The 17,942-nt window shown below is 39.0% G+C and overlaps 2 protein-coding genes and 1 pseudogene across 17 annotated transcripts in view; all 3 read right to left on the minus strand.

The window, feature by feature from the left end:
* NPHP1 (nephrocystin 1) overlaps positions 1–8,944 on the minus strand; it is a 77,505-nt gene extending 68,561 nt beyond the window's left edge. For 4 of the 16 annotated variants that reach the window (XM_015587136.2, XM_015587133.2, XM_015587138.2 and 1 more), the window contains exons 1-5: positions 8,800–8,937; positions 7,081–7,176; positions 6,222–6,295; positions 4,591–4,651; positions 3,675–3,799 (exon numbers count right to left, since the gene is read on the minus strand). In XM_015587136.2, coding sequence (XP_015442622.1) covers positions 3,675–3,799; positions 4,591–4,651; positions 6,222–6,295; positions 7,081–7,176; positions 8,800–8,868 — 425 coding nt within the window. In that variant the 5' untranslated portion in view covers positions 8,869–8,937. Of the gene's footprint in view, positions 1–3,674; positions 3,800–4,590; positions 4,652–6,221; positions 6,296–6,854; positions 6,966–7,080; positions 7,177–8,368; positions 8,456–8,799 lie in introns of those variants that run through there. The other 12 variants (XM_015587134.2, XM_025044793.1, XM_025044794.1 and 9 more) reach the window with 9 other exon arrangements.
* A 618-nt stretch (positions 8,945–9,562) lies between these two features.
* Positions 9,563–12,566, minus strand: LOC112477507 (annotated as a pseudogene).
* A 114-nt stretch (positions 12,567–12,680) lies between these two features.
* SMIM37 (small integral membrane protein 37) lies at positions 12,681–13,824 on the minus strand (the record flags this gene model as incomplete). The annotated part of the gene is given in 3 exon segments (XM_025044802.1): positions 12,681–12,776; positions 13,389–13,694; positions 13,696–13,824. Coding segments are annotated over 2 exon segments (309 nt in total), but the record flags the coding sequence as incomplete, so codon positions are not given.
* Positions 13,825–17,942: the final 4,118 nt, after the last annotated feature.

Consider the following 17,942-nt stretch of genomic DNA (forward strand, 5'->3'; position numbering starts at 1 on the left):
GGAATATTACTCAGCCATAAGAAGAGATGAAATACTGCCATTTGCAACAACATGGATGGATCTCGAGATAATCATGCCAAGTGAAATAAGCTAGACAGAAAAGGTTGAAAATCACATGATATCACTTATATGTGGGATATAAACCTAAAAGCAACGAATGAATACGACAAACAAACAGAGACTCCCCCATTTCCCCCATTTCCCTCTGGTAACCACAAAACTGGTAGTTACCAGAGGGTAGGGGGGTGGGGAGCAAGGGGGAGGTAGATGGGGTAAAGGGGGTCACATATGTGGTGACAGAAAGAAATCTAACTATGGGAGGTGAACACACAGTGTAAATATATATATGCTTTACTGTTAAAGTGTACAGATGAAACATTGGATTTCATTAACCAATGTCATCATAAAAATAGAAATAAATAAATTAAAAATAGAACTAGGAAAAAAGAAAAGAATCAATTGAATTAAAAAATGAACAGAAGACCTGAATAGACACTTCTTCCAAGAAGACATACAAATGGCCAACAGACAAATGTAAAGAAGCTCAACTTCACTAGCTATTAGGGAAATGCAAAACAAAACCAAAATGAGATACCATCTCACACCTGTAAGAGTGGCTATCATCAACAAGATAAGTAATAACAAGTGTTGGAGAGGTTGTGGGGGAAAAGGAACCCTCATACATTGCTGGTGGGAATGTAAATTGGTACAGCTACTATGGAAAACAGTATGGAGGTTCCTCAAAAAATTAAAAATGACCCAGCAATCTCTCTTCTGGATATTTACCCCCCAAAATTTGAAAACATGTATTCAATAGATGACTGAATAAAGAAGCTGTGGTAGATCTATAGAATGGAATATTACTCAGTCATCAGAAAAGATGAAATACTGCCATTTGCAATATGGATAGATCTTGAGATTATCTTGCTAAGCAAAATAAGTCAGATAGAAAATTTTGAGAACTATATGATTTCACTCATATGTGGGATATAAAACTGAAAGCAAGAAACAGAACAAAACAAAGAGACTCATGGACATAGACAGCAGTTTTGTGGTTACCAGAGGGAAATGGGGGATGGCAGATATAAAGGTAAAGGGAGTCAAATATATGGTAACATTTAACTTTGGGTGGTGAACACACAATGCAATATACATATGACATATTACTGAATTGTACACATGAAAGCTATAGAATTTTATTAACCAATGTCACCCCAATAAATTTTAAAAACTGAATATGTGGCTCGAGGGACTAAGTGGTGAAGGAAGTAATATACCTGAAGAAGGTATGTGACAGGGCAGAGTATGCACTGGACTACAGGCTTAGAGACTTGGATTCATCTACTCAGCATATGCTGCTTGAGCATTATTATGTAGTGCTTAGAGTATGACCTCTGAGTTTAAATTCTGGCTCTATCCCCTCCTCATTGAGTAATAATTATGATTTACAGGCAGCAGTTTTAAGTTCTTGGTTTCTCATTAGTAAAGTGGAGATAATAATAGAACCTTCTTCATAAGGATTAGATCAGTTACCCACTCACAGTGTTTGGAACAATGCTTGCCTATACAAGCTTTTAACAGAAGTCATCTATGATGATAATGATCCACGTCTAACACAGTGGATACAAAGGTAAACCAGACACAATTCTTGTCCTTGGAAGCTTATAATGAATCAATCCAGAAAATGGATAATTACATCATAGTTGAATAGGTAGTACAACAGAGGTTTACACAAGGTACTAAGGAAACGCAAGGAGGACACCTAGACTGCATGTGTGAGGATCAAGAAAGAGTCAGAATTAGGTCTTGAGAGGTGAGCTGGAGTTATCAGGTAAAAGTAAGTAGCAAGGAGGCGGAGGGAGTAGAGAAAGTAGGCTCAAAGTCAAGGAACCTCAAGGAGGTCATGATGGTAGGACGAGGCTGGAGAAATGAGAAAAAGGTGAAGCTGTGAAGACGTGTGCAGAATGATGCCCACATGAGTGTCATCTCTAAGGCAGCCCCTAAGAAGTGAGGGAAGGGCAGCATCTGCTCTGCATTTTAAAAAGGTAATTACAATGTGGGGAATGCACTGGAGGAAGGGCTAAAGGAAAGGTGGCCGTTAAAAGTGACAAATGACAACAGGATAAACTAGGAAAACAGCATTAAGGAGGTGGAAGAGAAAGACATTTTACAAAAATAATAAAGAAGTAAAATGGAAGGTGAGGGAGGAAAGAGGAGCTCAAATAATACGGCTTGGATAAGTCATTAAATCTCTCTGAGCTTTATTTATTGATTTACGATTCAGCAAAGTCAACAAACATTTATGGGGCACCTACTGTGTGACAGACACTATGTGCTTGGGTTATAACAAAATACAGACCTTTGCTCTCCTACAGCTTATGTCAGAGAAGCTTATCTTTAAAGTGGAGTCATTTTTAGTATTCCATTTTATCATTTATGTTGTTTTTATCAGGTACTTCTTTATTATTTGATAGTGATTGTTCTAGGTATTACAATATTCATCCCTAAGTTATCATAGTCTAACCTAAATTAATATTACATTTCACCAAAAATGAAAGAACTTTGATATCATTCCATGGACCCTGCTGGCTCTTTTAGCTATCGCTGGGCCACTGCTGTCATATATTCTACTTTCACATAGAGTCAACCCTCATTATTTGTGGATTCTGTATTTTTAAATTCATCTACTTGCTAAAATTTATCTGTAATCCCAAATCAATACTTGCAGGGCTTTTGTGGTCATTCAGGGATGTGTGCAAAGCAGCAAAAATTCTGAATTTCCTGATGCACATGCTCCTGGCTGAAGTTGAAAAAGATGACATTCTGCCTTTTTTTTTCCGGCTCTTGTATTGTAGACAAGTACCCCAGTTCTGCATTTTTGTGCTTATTGTTGGTAATTCTGCCACTGAAAGTGGCTCCCAAACATATTGCTAAAATACTGTGTAGCGTTCCTACATATAAAGTAGAAAGTGTGAGACTCCATAAGAGGTGTAAAGAAAGGATGTTATAATTTTGCTGTCAGATAATTTATAATCTAGTTGGGGAAAAAAAGCAGAGATCTGATAAGCTAAATAAACAAATGTTAAAAAAAAAGGATGATGTTGTTAATGTCAGTGTTGATATGTCAGAAAAATTATTTGGATTATATACTTGCATATTTCCTCCTTTCAGAAATATTCTTTAAAAATTGGAGGCAGAAACATGCATTGTTTTTCTGCTGAAGTAGATGTTAATAACAGCCTTTGCAAAGTAAAAAACCTGATGGTATAAACAAATTCAATTTGTGAGAAGCAAAAAGGAAAACATCAACTATTCAGTCTTCAAATGTTGAAGGATGAAGATGCAAGGACTCTAGAACCTCCACTGATTTCCAGTGCTGAGAATGACAAAGTAGCTGGTACTAGACTTAGGCTTCCTACGGAAACAGCTATTAAATCTGGTCAAAATATACACAACAGCTGTTTGAAGTCACTGATCATCAACCAATCCGGGCTGATATCCTTTACAGCTCTCATGGGATCTCACACTTTCTACCACACTCAATAAACAAATGTCAATTGATTATCCTGTTGCTGACATTTGTTTATAGCTATACTATTGTGTCCTTATCCTGAGTCAAACATTAAAACTGCTGGGGACATAGTATCTGAAAGAAAGGAAGGAAAAAAGCATACTCTGTTATATTCTCTCCACTTAAGGACATGGCAAGTTCCTGCAGCTGGTGAGTAAGTCTATCCAAGAGATAGTGCTCCTTTTCCTTTTTCTGATGATAGTCTCCGACAGGTGCAAGTTCATCGGCCTATGAGAGAAGATAAGTCCATTTCACTGAAAAATTTATTTTGGTTTCATATTATATTTAAAAGAAAAAAAACTCCAGTAAATGCTAGAAGACAAAGTAAAGATCAATGTGAGACTACGCCTACCCTAGAGAAATGTAGATTATGATGTTAGAATGCAAACCAAATGAAAAATGAAATTATAACTTATTTTTTGTTTTGTTTCTTTGCTAAGTATTGCTCAGTGACCACTTGTCTCAGATGCAGTACAGGAGAGTAATACATAGGACATGGCTAGTATATGCCTTCCCACTATAAATGCTTGTGAGCCTTCTAGCCCTGGCACCTATCTGAAGCTCAGGCTTATGTTAAAAGAAAAATTCCTGAAGGCACTGCCAGGAATAAATTCCTCCTATTTCTGCAGAGTCACTGATGTTAGAGCTGCCATGTGATAGAAGCAGCTTATTTACCACTTACCCTCAGCCAGGTAATTTACTCTCTCCCACAATGTAATTCAAATGAAAACAATCCTAAGGTGTAAAATGTAAAATTTACACAATATAAAAATAAAAATAGTTTTTTCCTGGATTTTCTGAGTCCTCAGTGCTGGGTAAATTCACCAAAGCTGAATTTTCATCAATATTTCCGGCCCTGGCTTTTCTCCTCTAAAGCTCATACTCAGTAAGCCTGCTGTACGAGTCAGCACTGACTGCAGTTCGACTTCACCACTAAGGAAAACCCAAGAACTTCCCCACTCTAATGAAGTCCCACTTCATGAAAATATTTGTAAAAAGAAATTAATCATAATACTTACTTTGTTTAATTTTTGAAGAGCATTTTTATTTTCATCAATTGTCTGTTTCAATTGGATACACCTAAATTTAAAAAAAAAAAAAATTTATTTTTCTATTGTCAAAACCAGAATGTAATTTTATAAAATCATACATAAGTCTTTAAGCAGGCAAGACAATGAGCAATTGTATGGCTTACATTTAAAAATTCACATATAAAATGTTTTTCCATACATTATAAAGGAATGGTCCCCAAACGTAGTACAAAGAAACTTGACCGTGTCTTCAAAGATTTAAGTAGAAATTATTTTTACTTTATACCCAGCCAATTATCAATCAAACATAAGGGCTAAATTCAGCCTATAAATTTTATTCTATTTAAAAATCTAGTAAAGCAAGTACAATTACCTCTACTTTTTTCATTATTGTTTGATTACCAACTTGATCTAAATTCCTTAATCAATCTTACTAATAAATGCAGTTAATTAACTTCCCTTCAACATTTTAAAATTTGTATAAATTTTATTTTGCTTTTAAGTACTTTGAATGCCTGATTTAAATAAAACTTTTTCAAATGATTCGAATGAATCATTTAAACTAATAGAATGAATCTCACATTCTTTTTGAATGTTATACACTCTTTAAATATCCCAAACTCAGATTATCTTAACGATGTCCTAAACTTAATACAAAAGTATTAATAGTCTAATTCGATTTCGTTCATCACGACTGCATAATTTTAAACACTATGTAATTTTAAACTCTCCCAGGGAGGTTTTTTTTTTTTTTTTTTTTTTTAAGTCAAAACAAAATGAAAAAAGTTATCCACCAAGAGAACAGTTTTCCCACCTCGAAGGAGTTAAGGTCACCATCCTGAGCATGGTGGAAATACTAATAGAGATTTCTGACCAGGTCACAGGATTGGAGTTACACAGGCCAAGGATCTACCACAACTCTGCCTAAACCACTAAGGTTCACTCTGAGCAGTGTTTCTAGTTGCTCTCATGAAAGCAAGTCCACAGCCTTCAGGTTTTGGTTGTTTTCTCCTAGATCTAAGTTAAACCATGAAGTAATTTTTCCATTTGTTCAAATGGACCAAAGCTTGCGACTCTACTGAGATTTAGTGAAGTTCCCTCTCTTGCTTGACTGAATTCTGCAGTTTTTAGGAGATTTAAAACATTTGTATTGCCTTCTCACTCTTAATGTCTTATAGCAAAGTAATGTTAGAGATGTTAACTAACCACTGTGAACCTTAATTTTTTACATTATATTAATAATCATCGCATGATGTTATTGCAAAAATTAAGAAAAAGTTTCTCAAATGTGGACCATACTGCTTGGTAAATAAAATAAATAAAATAAATTAAGTTTCATCTTTTTAACATTTGTAATTCTCTATTTAATCTTATCATTTATCAATATTTAGACCTGGTAGATATAGATAATTGCAAGAAATATTTAAGAATGTGTTTTAAAAAATTTCACTCATTGTTACCTCAATATTATTTTCCATTATTATTTTGTCTTTTTTAGGAATTGTATTAAAAAAAAAATGGAAAGAAATAATGCCTCAAACAATTTCTATGCTGTAAACACTGCTCATTTAAATGCAAATACAGTTCCCGGAAAACTTATAAAATTTAGTATGCTTTACCTTTGGTAAATCTCTCTCCTTTTACTGGCTTCTAGAGCTCCTTTTAATCGACTCTCAAAAAGCAAACTATTAACCTACAATAAATGGAGATTGTTTAAAATATCAATTGTAAAATACCATATAACCTTAGGAAATAAAACTCTAATCTTTTTTTCCCAATATTTTATGATGAACACTTTTAAACATACAGTAAAGTGGAAAAAAATTTACAGTGAACACCATATACCCACCAACTAGATTCCATCATTAACATTTTACTATACTTATTTGATCCATCGGTTCATCAGTCCATCTCATTTTTATGTATTTCAAAGTAAACTGCAATCATCAATGCATTTCCTCCTAAATAATGCACCATGGGTATCACTAACTAGAGTTTAGATTTCCTGTAAAATTTACATACAGTAAAAATGTACAAATCTCAAGTATACATTTGCTGAGTTTTGGCAAACACATACACCTGTGTAACTCAAACCCCATCGTAGAAAAGTACCATTACACTGGAAAGTTCCCAGAAAGCATGGACTCTTTTCTGTAATCCTTTCACATAGCATGTTTTTGAGATACTTCATATTGTTGTGTCATCATTAGTTTATTCCTTCTTATTGCTTAGTATTCGTTTTATGAACATACCACGTTTTTTTTATCCTTGTTCTTATAACTTGACTTAGTATTTTCCAAACACTACATTTAACTTTGCCAATGTATCCACAAAAGAGGCACATACTTTTGTTGGATTCTTCTCTATAAATGATGGAGAGAAAACAAAGTGAATGAAGAAAGAAAAATAAAGGTTCACTATCTTCTTTTCTACTCTTGCTATTTTGCATCTGCCTGAGTGGTTACAAAATTCTCATACCTGGTGACAATGAGTCATCACAGGCATGAGCTCTTGATCACCTGTCCCCTGGACACCAAGTTGGAAATCCGTTCTGTGTTTTGCTTCAGACATCCTCTGTGGAGATGGGGAGAAATTTGCTCACACTATCAAAGAGCCCTTTCAGGACATTCAGGGTACTAAAGGCTCCTCAGCCAATTCTTCACCCTGAATAATCCACATTGAATAAACCTAATAGTTATTGTTTCATCTTTGTTTTAACAACAATATTTGTAGTTTACTTCTCACATTTTTCCTGGTTCTCCCAATATCCCACTAAATTTAAAATGAGATACAGAACCATATTAAGCATTTAGCCAAAGTTTAGCTTAAGTCAATGTCTTGTCGAGTTTTTTATTTTATTTATACAGGGCATTTTGTTTCTGTTGCACTACTGTAATTCCAATGGAGTCACTTAAGAAATATTTATCCATCAAATTTTTGGTACTTTTTAAATGAGAGTCCAAAACTGGATAAAATATGAGCATTCAGTAAATCTTGTCTGCCAAAATTTAGAAAATATTTTATTTAGTGAAAACAACACTTAGTAATAGATTATATGAAAATTAAAAAGTAAAATTAGCAAAGTGAAGTAAGAATTTCAGAAAACAAATTAACAACCCACTGATTACTACCTACTTTTTATTTCTTAAAGTAATTCACATTTGGTATTCAAAATTATGAAAATACCAAAAAGTATTAAAAGAAACATAACCATCAGCATGCTACCAGTGACCACTCTACCATGTTTCCTTTTTCTACATATATATATTTATTGAAATATTGTATATTCAATTGTTTTCTTCAACTGACATTTTATCACAAATATTCTCCCTAACACATTAAAATCTCTTTAACAAAATTTTAATCACAGTGTTATAGCCTATCCTAAGTTATGTATCCATTCTTCATTACTGATCATTTAAGTTTTATCCAGTCTATTACTTTATAAGTAACACTGTGATGAACACTTTTATACATCATATCTGTCTCATTTTTTTTATTATTATTATGCATGGTAAACTGGAAATGTAATCACTCAGCTTAGGAGCATGAATATTTGCTACAAACTGCTATCCAGAAATGCTGTTAACTTATACCCTGGAGAGTGTACTAAGTGCCTATTTCATCACACTCTCCCCAGTACTGAGTATTATGGTTTTTAAAATGTCTGTGATATCTCATTTCCTTTGCAATTACTTATCTTTGAAGTTAACTTTTTTCATGTATGAGTTATTTGTATTTCTTTAGTTCAGTCCTTTGGCCTTACACATGAGGACTATTCTTCGTCTACTTTGCTTGAATTCACGTGAAGCAATAACAGCCTCCACTGGAGCAAGGCTGAAGAAAAAAGGGCCTGGAGAATAGAGAATAGTGTTGGCGTAGAGGTGGTTTGAAATGGTTACTGTTAAATTTAGGGTTGGGAGTAAAGTGGATTAAGGGAGGTGTTCCGGTTGAGACTGAGATGTTAGGGGGAGGGCTCAGTCGAAGGTCACGACTTCGGGTGGTTTGGCCCTCAGGGTCGGGTTGGGAGGATGAGGGGTCAGAACCCGGGTTTGGTAGGGGATACTGGGAATGGGAGCGTCATAGTAGGGAATGTCTGTGGGTCGGGCTGGCTTTCAAGATTCGGGTGCCCTGGTATCGCCCCACCAGCGCCCAGGCCGCGGCACAATCCAGGCCCGCGGGACAGCCGGACGATACCTGCTGCTTTAGCTCCTGGCCGCGGCGATGCAACGATTGCAGGGGGTCACGCGGCCGCCGAACCAGCATCTCCTCACCTCCGCTCAGGGCGCGCGCCGGTCGCCAAGGAAACCACGGCGGCGGTCCCGGCAAGTGACGTCACTGGGTGACGCCATCAGCGCGCGCCCGTCTCGCAGCTCGACGCCGTGCGTGCGGGTGGGCGGAGTATGAGGTTTGTTCTGTGTGTGTACCTACTTCCTCCAGGGGGCGCGAGCTCTTAGCTTTCCTGCCCAAGTGGTTGTCTTTTCCTGGCTAACTGGGGTAGAGCTGGGGGAATGCTCAGGGCGTAGGAGACTGTGTCCCACGATACCGCAATATTGCTCCCACATGCCGGCTGGGGACTCGGTGTTATGGCATTGGTTTTCTGATGCCAGTTTTGCTAAACCGTAAGCTACACCATTTAAGCATCTTAAACTCTTAAATTTATTGCAAGGGTAGTTTTCCAATATGGCCTTCATGGGATACCCGGTGCTGTTGCATACTTTCATTTCAAAAGGTAGTTTTTAGTTCTTTGCCATTTGGAGTGTTGCTGAAGTTTCATTTCACCCCGGTTTTGCACGTTGTCCATACGGAATTCTGTGAGGATGGTGATTCTTTGTGTTCTACAGCAAGCCTGTGAGCAAGTAATTATGATACCCATTTTACACCTACTCTCAGAGAGATTTTACTAACACTTTCCCAAGTGGGACTGAATCTTTAAAATCCAACGGCCACTTTCCACTATTTGCGCTCACTTTTCAAGGGAACTACACTAACATATATTACATACGGGCCCAACTACCACACTATTTTGTACTTTTATCTTCAAGTATAATATAGAGAAAAGTGACAAGCGTCCACCTCACTGAATTTTCAAACTGAACACACCCCCACGTAACATCACCCAGATTAGGATACAGAACATTACCATCACCCTAGTACTCTTCTCCTTCTCCTAGTCTCTACCCACCTCCACTCCCCCAAAAGTAAACACTAGCAATGTGTCCTGGCATCTTGTAGGGCTTTGCACTCAACATGTTCGTGAGATGCATCTGTATCATTAGTATGTATAGTTGTAGTTTGTTCATTGTGAGATTTCATTGTGTGATGTACTCTAATACACTCCTTCGTTCTACTGTTGTTGGGACACCTGAGTAGTTTCCAGTTTAAGGCTATTGCAAGTACTTAGGACCTATATGTACAAAGCTGAGCCACAGGGCATGTTTTATGTACAGCTTTAGTGGATACTGCCTATTTTCCCAAAGTTGTACTAATTTACTCTCTACCATCGGTGTATGTTGTGTTCTTCATGCCCTTGATACTTGGTACTGTCTTTTTGTGGCTGTCTTTATTTTGAATTAATTTCTCCATTACAGCTCATACTTAAAAGTTCACTTAAATACCACATAGTATTTCCATTAAAAACACCTGTAACAAATGAGAAAGAGGTAAGTGCTGTAAAATATTTTTAAATGGATTAATAAATTAGTACTTCTAAGTTATCTTGTAAGAGGTAAGCAAAAAAAATGCACTAAAGACCATCTGTTTATGAAATCCTTATTTTAAATGTCTATAAATAGAAAATATTCTGTATCTGATTTGTAGGGATTCCCATATTTTAAGTGGAAAAATTAGTCATGAATATAGTTTAACTCTATGTTGGTAAAAAGAAAAATGAACCCCTACATATGTGTATATGTATGAGCAATGAAGAAGGATGACAAAAAGTTCATTACTCTTATTCACCTCAGGTGGAAAGATGACTTTGATTTTATACATTTTTTTTCTGCTTTTATGTTTATTAGTATTTGATGCTAAATTTACTCAGGCCATAAGTTTTTGTTTCTTCAGTTTCTTCTGGGATATCTTTTTCCTCTGCACAACCTTCTCTTCTGGTTTAGGAACAATCTGCTTTTTCAGTGAAGATCATCTCAATGTGGCAAGGAGAGCTCATGTGTGGGTTAATTTGCCCATGAGCTCTGTAAGTTCTGTGCTGCATCTTGGAAGCTTTGTTCACCTGGATGTGTTCAATGACCAGAGAATCTAGATCTAAACCCTTAAGTTCAGCATTACTCTCTGCATTTTTAAGCACGTGCAGCAAAAATTCAGCACTCTTTTTAGGCCACCAACGCTGTGTCCAGCCCCATTCCATTGTTTGGCCTGGGCGCATCTACCAACTCCACCATTGTAACAATAGAATGGCACACATTGCTTATGTAAAGTGACATCCTTCTGATACTTGGTGGCTTTTCAGATATGCATACCCTTGATGGCCTGGGCAGTTTCACAAGTGTTCTTAAAGTAAACATGAAGATTTGAACCTTTTGATCTGCATCATTTTGTGGGGTTTTCTGGGTCAAGTGAATAATGAACCATTTTCAGAGGTCACCTCAGGCCGCTTATGGGAAGAGCTGATTTTATACATTTTTGTACATATTCAGGGTTAAAAGCATTTATTCCTTGTGTCTTGGAACAGCATTAACATCAAATGGCAGGGTAGGGTGGGGAGGGGGTAAAACATGTATTTCGATATGTGAACAATTTGTCATTTCCAGGATACACGACTGGCATCATAACCCATCTTCCAGCCTCCTCACTGTCAATTTCAGCTAATTTGGAAAAAGTAACATCTCCATGTGAGATATTTTTAGGGAAACAAACAAACACATAAATAGGGCAAGGGGTATAGAGCTAGAGGAAAAATGGTGACAGAGGCAATGCCAAGGGGAATTCCCCACCACAGAGCTGGGGACAAACAGCCACAGTGTAAAGAAGCAATAAGCAGAAAACAAGGGGAAGATTATGAGTGGCATGGTATGGCTGAAAACCATATAAAGACCTAGACGGGACTTAAGGGAAGCAGCACTTGCCCAAAAAGGCAGAGATGACAACATTGAGGTGAGACAGGAGAGGGAAACTGAATATGTCAGGGGCTGCACATAAGTAATGGGAAAGGAAACAACATTGGATAGACCAGGTCCACCAGTAACATGGCATATGAACAGGCAGAACTAGTCATAATAACCCGGATGTTCAACAGGGCATATACCAACACTGTCAGAGCACCATGTGCCTTAAAAAATCCTACCTTGTCCTAGAGAGCCTCAATGAGCAATGGTGACTAGTATACTTCAGCAAACTGCAGCCTGAATGGGACAGAGCTCTAAGAACCAGCAATTCAGTCTTTAATTACTGCATTCACAGAATGAACAAAAGTTGGAAATAGCAATGCATAATGACCCCTGTAAAATGGGGAGGCAGGGGGAACCTCCTGTGGAAACAACTTTTCTGATTTTTCTTAAGTTAACATGGTGCTACAATTAAATTTGCTACGACATGAAATTAATCTTTACAGAAATAAGCAAGAGCAGTGTTCTAGAAAACTCTCTTGCAAATCAAAAATAACCAGGGACTCGGTCACTTACTCTTGATTTTTAGATATAGTTGGGATCTATCACTAAGCTCTATTCAAGAGAGTTTCTCCTTCGCATGTATATTCCATAATGAAACAAACAAAATTTTTGCCAATGAAACTTTTGCTCTGTACTGGCAGTATGTTGTCGCTCTCAGAAGTGCAACTCTCACATAGATCATCCTTACCTCAGTTGTTTTTATAGCTTTTTGCTTTCCTGAACAGATCCAGTAAAATAACTGACCAAAATGACTCAATATGGTACCTGGCCCAACTCTACTTTGCAACTGTACCAAGGAAAAAGCATAGATTCCCTAAAAAAAAAAGATAGCTGCTCAAAAATACCAATATATTAGTTTGAGAACCCAGATCTCTTAATGCAGTAAACTGCACGGCAGGAGTTTCCCAGCCTCTTCATTGCCAATTTTCATTTTAATAAAAAAAGTTCTAAGATGTTTAAAATATTTTTATTTTAAAAATAAAATTGATTTATAGAGTACAAGGTGAAATGATTTCTGTCCAGTGCTCTGTATCCATCTTCAACATGCTGTTGGCAACAGAAAAAAGAGGGAGAAAAAAATTAGAAATCATAATCATTAACTTTAAATTATCTTATTGTAGAGTTATACCATGAACCAGAAGATCTAGTGTTACAGGTAAGAAAACTGAGACCCTGAAAATTTGCACAGCTCTGATGAAAAGGCCAGGACTAGATGCAAGGCTCCTGACCCAGGCCACTGCTCTTTCCACTCCACTAGGCTACCAATAACCTAAGAATTCAGACTGGAGATTACAAAACAGGAATGCAAAGATGTACTATGGTGCTACCTAGAATATTATTGAAAAGAATGATAAGAGGGAAAAATGATGGCAGGAACACCTCCACAGTCCGTTCTTTTTTCCTTCGTTCTTTCCAGTATTTGCATTTTGAAGCTGAATACTGCCAACAGTGAGATATTGCACGTGGTAGGACGTTCCCATTAAATACATTGCAATGAACTGAACTACGACACCAAAGTGCAAGTTATTGGGGAAAACAAAACATCCTCCTCTTTTTTGGTGCCTGCGGGAGCAAGCCACCATCTGTGAGCTGTCCAAAAATCCTCCTTGCCCCCAGACATCTGCCCAACGCCAAAGAGCCACTCTAAGTACTACTCACCTACACTCCGGGAGGAGCCTGGCTCGGCAGGCGGGGAGTGTGAGGCGAGCCCGGCTCAGGCTAGAGGCCCCGTGTGGGCAAGAAAGGGGGCCACGCAGGGGCCATCCGGGGCCGAAAGCAAGGGGCTCAAGCCAGGTCCAGCTTTTTCTGCGTCACCGCCAGTTTGTCCTGAAGTCTCCGCTTTCTCCAGTCCAGGTAGCGCCTCCGCAGCCGGTTTGCCTGCCAACCCACGAGCACTCCTGAGGCGAAGGCCAACAGCATTGACAGCTGTAGCTTCCTCTCGGACACATCCGCCATCACGGTCACCAGGCTTGCAGTATGGCCTGCGGCGCGGCGGCGGGGTCAAAAGGCGCAGGCGCTTTTGGAGTAGGCGGGACGGGGGGTTTGGGGGCGGGGCGTGCCCAGAGCCGCCTACTGCTGCGAAGGCAGGGTCAAAAGGAACACGCGGTCAGGGAGGAAGCTGAGAAGGCTCTGCCCCTTGAGTGTGGACTGGATCTGTGACGTGCTAGGATGTCACTCCAGTGATCAGTTTTATGTTACATAAAACTTCTTAAAAGACTGAAGATTACTTTTGGCTTGGTGAAGCAAGCATGCATGTTGGAGAAGCTCAAATAGCAAAGAACTACCCCTGGCCTCTAGAAATGGTGGCATCCTCCAGCCAACAGCTAGCAAAAAGCTGGAGCCCTCCTTTCTACAACCACAAAGAAATTAACTGCCTACAACAGGAATAAGCTTGGAAGCAGAGTCTTCCCCAGGCTCCAGGTGAGAACCCAGCTGGGCTGATGCTAGACAGTAGCCTTGTGAGACTCTGCTAGATGACCCGTGTGCCTGGACTCCTGACCTTAGGAAGCTGAGATTGCTATAGTTGTGTGTTGTGTTAATCTTGCTAACCAGCAATAAAATACTAATAAAGGGTGTGTGTGTTGAAATTTTTCTACACTCTCCACCAAAGGACTCTCTTCTCTTGGTGCAGGGCTTAGTCTCCACCCCGCCAACTTGGGGAAATTTGTCCTGCATCATTAAGGGCCGCATGGTGTTCCTGGCCTCACTTCTTCTTACCCTATAACTTGTAACTGCACACAAACTTCATTTCTTTAATATAGTTTTTCTTTCCTCTGATTCAAGCTGGTTTTGCCCAGATAATGGCATTATGACTCACATTTTTTTTCTGTGCTTTTCCTTTGTCTGCCTGTTCCTTTAATCATTAAGCTTTAGGACATAAGATTAACCAAGCCTCAGGTCTACAATCATGAGGACAGTAGGTTTTGGTTGGACTTTAGAATAAGGATAACATCTTGGCTTTAGATGTATTTCAGCCCCAGGCCCTTTGAGGCAAAACTACAACCCCACTGGCCAAGGAACCAGGTCACAGGACCAGAAAGGATGGTGCCATGGCTGATTCCAGAACTGAACACAATAATTAATTACCTCATCTCCTTTTAATTGTCCAATCAGTAGCACCCATGACACCAAGTCCCTTAGTTCCCATGATAACTGATTATTTCTCTATATAATCTGTGCTTCTGAGATACTCGAGGACCAGGCCTATGAGCACTAGCTGACCTGTGTTTCTAGGACTTGCAACTCTCTGAAAATAAACACTTATTGTATCTAGCCCAATTCATGTGTCGGTTTTTTGGCTGAGGCAGGAAGCACAAGCCCTGGACTTATTTGTCCTCCAGTTTCAATATCACCCCAATAAATTTTAGAAAGAAAAAGAATCAAGCAATGAAAGGGAGACCCACACGTGAAGCCTGAACCCTTAGATTGGGGGCCTGACCAATATGCGTGTGTATTTCAGGCAAAACCTGATTTAGTAGGGAGATAATAAAGACAATATTGGGTCCAATGTGAATTCACCTCCGCCATGCTTAGTGATCATTTATTCAGCATTCATTGAGTGCTGCAGTAGGCAGTGGGAATGCAGAGGTGAATAAAGCACAACCTCTACCCTCAGACAGCATAATGTAGAGTGAAGACATAGAAAAAAATGATTACAACACACCGACGAATTGGTGTTTGTAAAGTGTGTAGCTTAGATTTTTAAAAAGAAAAAACCCTCAGAAACATTTTTTCTCTCATACTCCATCATCTTGTACTCTATTTTCTTGTTCTCTTTTCAGTAATGGCCAAAATTACACTTCTTCTCCCCACTTTTCACTTTATTGCCACTGCTGGGTCCAAGCTGCTATCACCTCTTAGCGGATTTACTGCAATAGCCGCATCATATGTCTGTGCTTCTCTTATCTGTTCACCACATTCTGTTCTTAATACAGCAGCCAGAGTAAGACTTTGAAATCAGAACTTGGGCCATTCAGCACCTCTGCTCAAACTCTGCAGTGCCCAAAGCCCCTGTATGGTCCATAGCGCTCTGTATGATCAGTTTACCTTATCCCTTACCTCTCACTGGCCTGCTTACTGTTTTGTTTGTTTATCTGTTCACCGTTTCTTAGGCTCACCAAGCATAGTGCTACCTAAAAATATTCGCACATGCAGTCCCCCTGCCTGGAATACTCCTCGCCCACGAACATGCATGATTAACTTCCTCACCTCCTTTAGGTGTTTGTCAGCTGTCAATGAAGCCTACCTGGCTACTTTAAAATCACAAAACAAACCAACCCACAATTTCTGGCACTCCTGATCTCCATTTTCCTGCTTTATTCCTCTCCTCCATAACACTGAACTGCCTTCCATGTGCTGTAGGATTTACTTACTCATTACTCATATTGTTTATTACCTGTCACCCGCTATCACATAAACTACTCGAAGCAGAGATTTTTGTCTCAGTTGTATACTGGTGAATCATAAGTGCTGACAGCAGGGGCTGACACACAACACTCAGTAAAAGTTTGGTGTTGATGATAGCAGGCAGTGGGCAGGAAAGGCGTCTGGGTGGGTGGCTGAACTAGCTCTTGAAAGATAAGTTGGATGATTGGAAGAAACTAAATTTTCCTGGGTCTCAGTTTCCTCATTTGTAATATACAGAGTTTGATATGGTTCTATAGCTCTTAAGACATATTTAAAGCCAGTTTGGCAGCCTGAGGTTGTGTACAGTAAGTCCTCAATGTTGTTGATATGTTCTGCAACTTTAAGTGAAATGATGTATGGTGAAATGAATTTTACCACAGGCTAATTGATATAAATGAGTTAAGTTCCTATGGCTTTTCATCAATGTTAAAACAACGATGTTGAATGAAACAACATTATTTGAGGACCTGCTGTTAGGTCCTGTTGAGGACCTTCGAGTAACACCGGGGCTACTGGTGTTATTGCAAATTTGAACCTTGCTTGAAATTCTTGCCTCATCACTAAATGGCCTTTGGCTAAAAATAAGCCAGATCATGTACACTGGAGCCTTAAATATGAGAACACCTTAGGAACACAGAGCTGGCAGAGATCATAGAAATGCCCTTACTTTAGCGGGAGGAGATTCTGACCAGCGGGGAGAAAGCTTTTGGGGAGGAGGGAGAAGTGTAAGATTTAAAATCCCTCTTAAAGAGCCACTGTGTCCCCAGCTTGAAAGTTTGCATTTTTTTCCCCCACTGCTGGGTCCATTTTTTTCCCCCACTGCTGGGTGCATTGCTTTAATGGGACATTTTAGTAGACTTGATAATGGTCAACTCGCTTTGAGGTGATGATTAACAGGCTGAATAGTCATGTGTAATGAGTGAATTCATTACAAGTGTTTTTTGAGTGAAACGTTAACTGTCACTGTTTAGTTTGCTGTCTGAAGTGCTTGCCAAGGGAAAAGATGTTACCATTTACAGTATTAGACTTTTACTGGTTGTAAGTTCATTTAAAGCATGTAAACGAATTGGTATTCTCTGCAGCTCCAGGACTCTAAGCAACAGAGCAGTCATTTTACATTCTACAGCCCCCATAAAAGGTGTAGCTTTGCTATGATTAAAACGGAGCATTCACCTCAATAGGTCCTTGAATTTTGCCTCTGAAAAACTCCTGCTGGGCCTGTGCCCACCCTGTGAGTCTTTAACTGCCAGAGCCTTTGTTTCCCAGCCTCTTCCCCTGTGCTATTGGAAGTAGGAAGAGAAGTCTCTGTGTGGTTGGGTATTGTGCTGAACTCACTCACTTGCCCCCACAGTACACACACTGAGAGGCTGGCATTAGGCGTAGTGGCAAGCAGTACCAAATAAATGTGTCTGGTTTTGTGATCCAAGTATGAATCATTTTCTCTCAGTGTGCAGGCAAGAATGCAGGGAACGCTGTGGGGAAAGATGAGCCCTGATCCTTCTCTTTGACAGGATCCATAAAACACTTCTTCAGGTTAGCTCCTCCAGTCTGTAATTCTGGAGGCATGCACAATAGAATGGCCTCCTATAACTCTTTCAGGAAGAATGGGAAAATTATCAGGGTAAGACACCTGCCAGTCTCCTCATAATTCTGAAGTAAGTAGCCATCTATAATTCATTCATTATTTCAACAAGTATGGGTGTGTCCTCCAATATCCAAAGGTAGAGCATTCCTATGAAACTTTGTTAGCCAACCCGGTGGAAAGCAGAGAAGTGATTACCATTAATTTCTATGGGAGAATTTTTG

This window comes from Pteropus alecto, unplaced genomic scaffold, assembly GCF_000325575.1.
Source record: "Pteropus alecto unplaced genomic scaffold, ASM32557v1 scaffold191, whole genome shotgun sequence".
Lineage (NCBI taxonomy): Eukaryota > Metazoa > Chordata > Mammalia > Chiroptera > Pteropodidae > Pteropus > Pteropus alecto.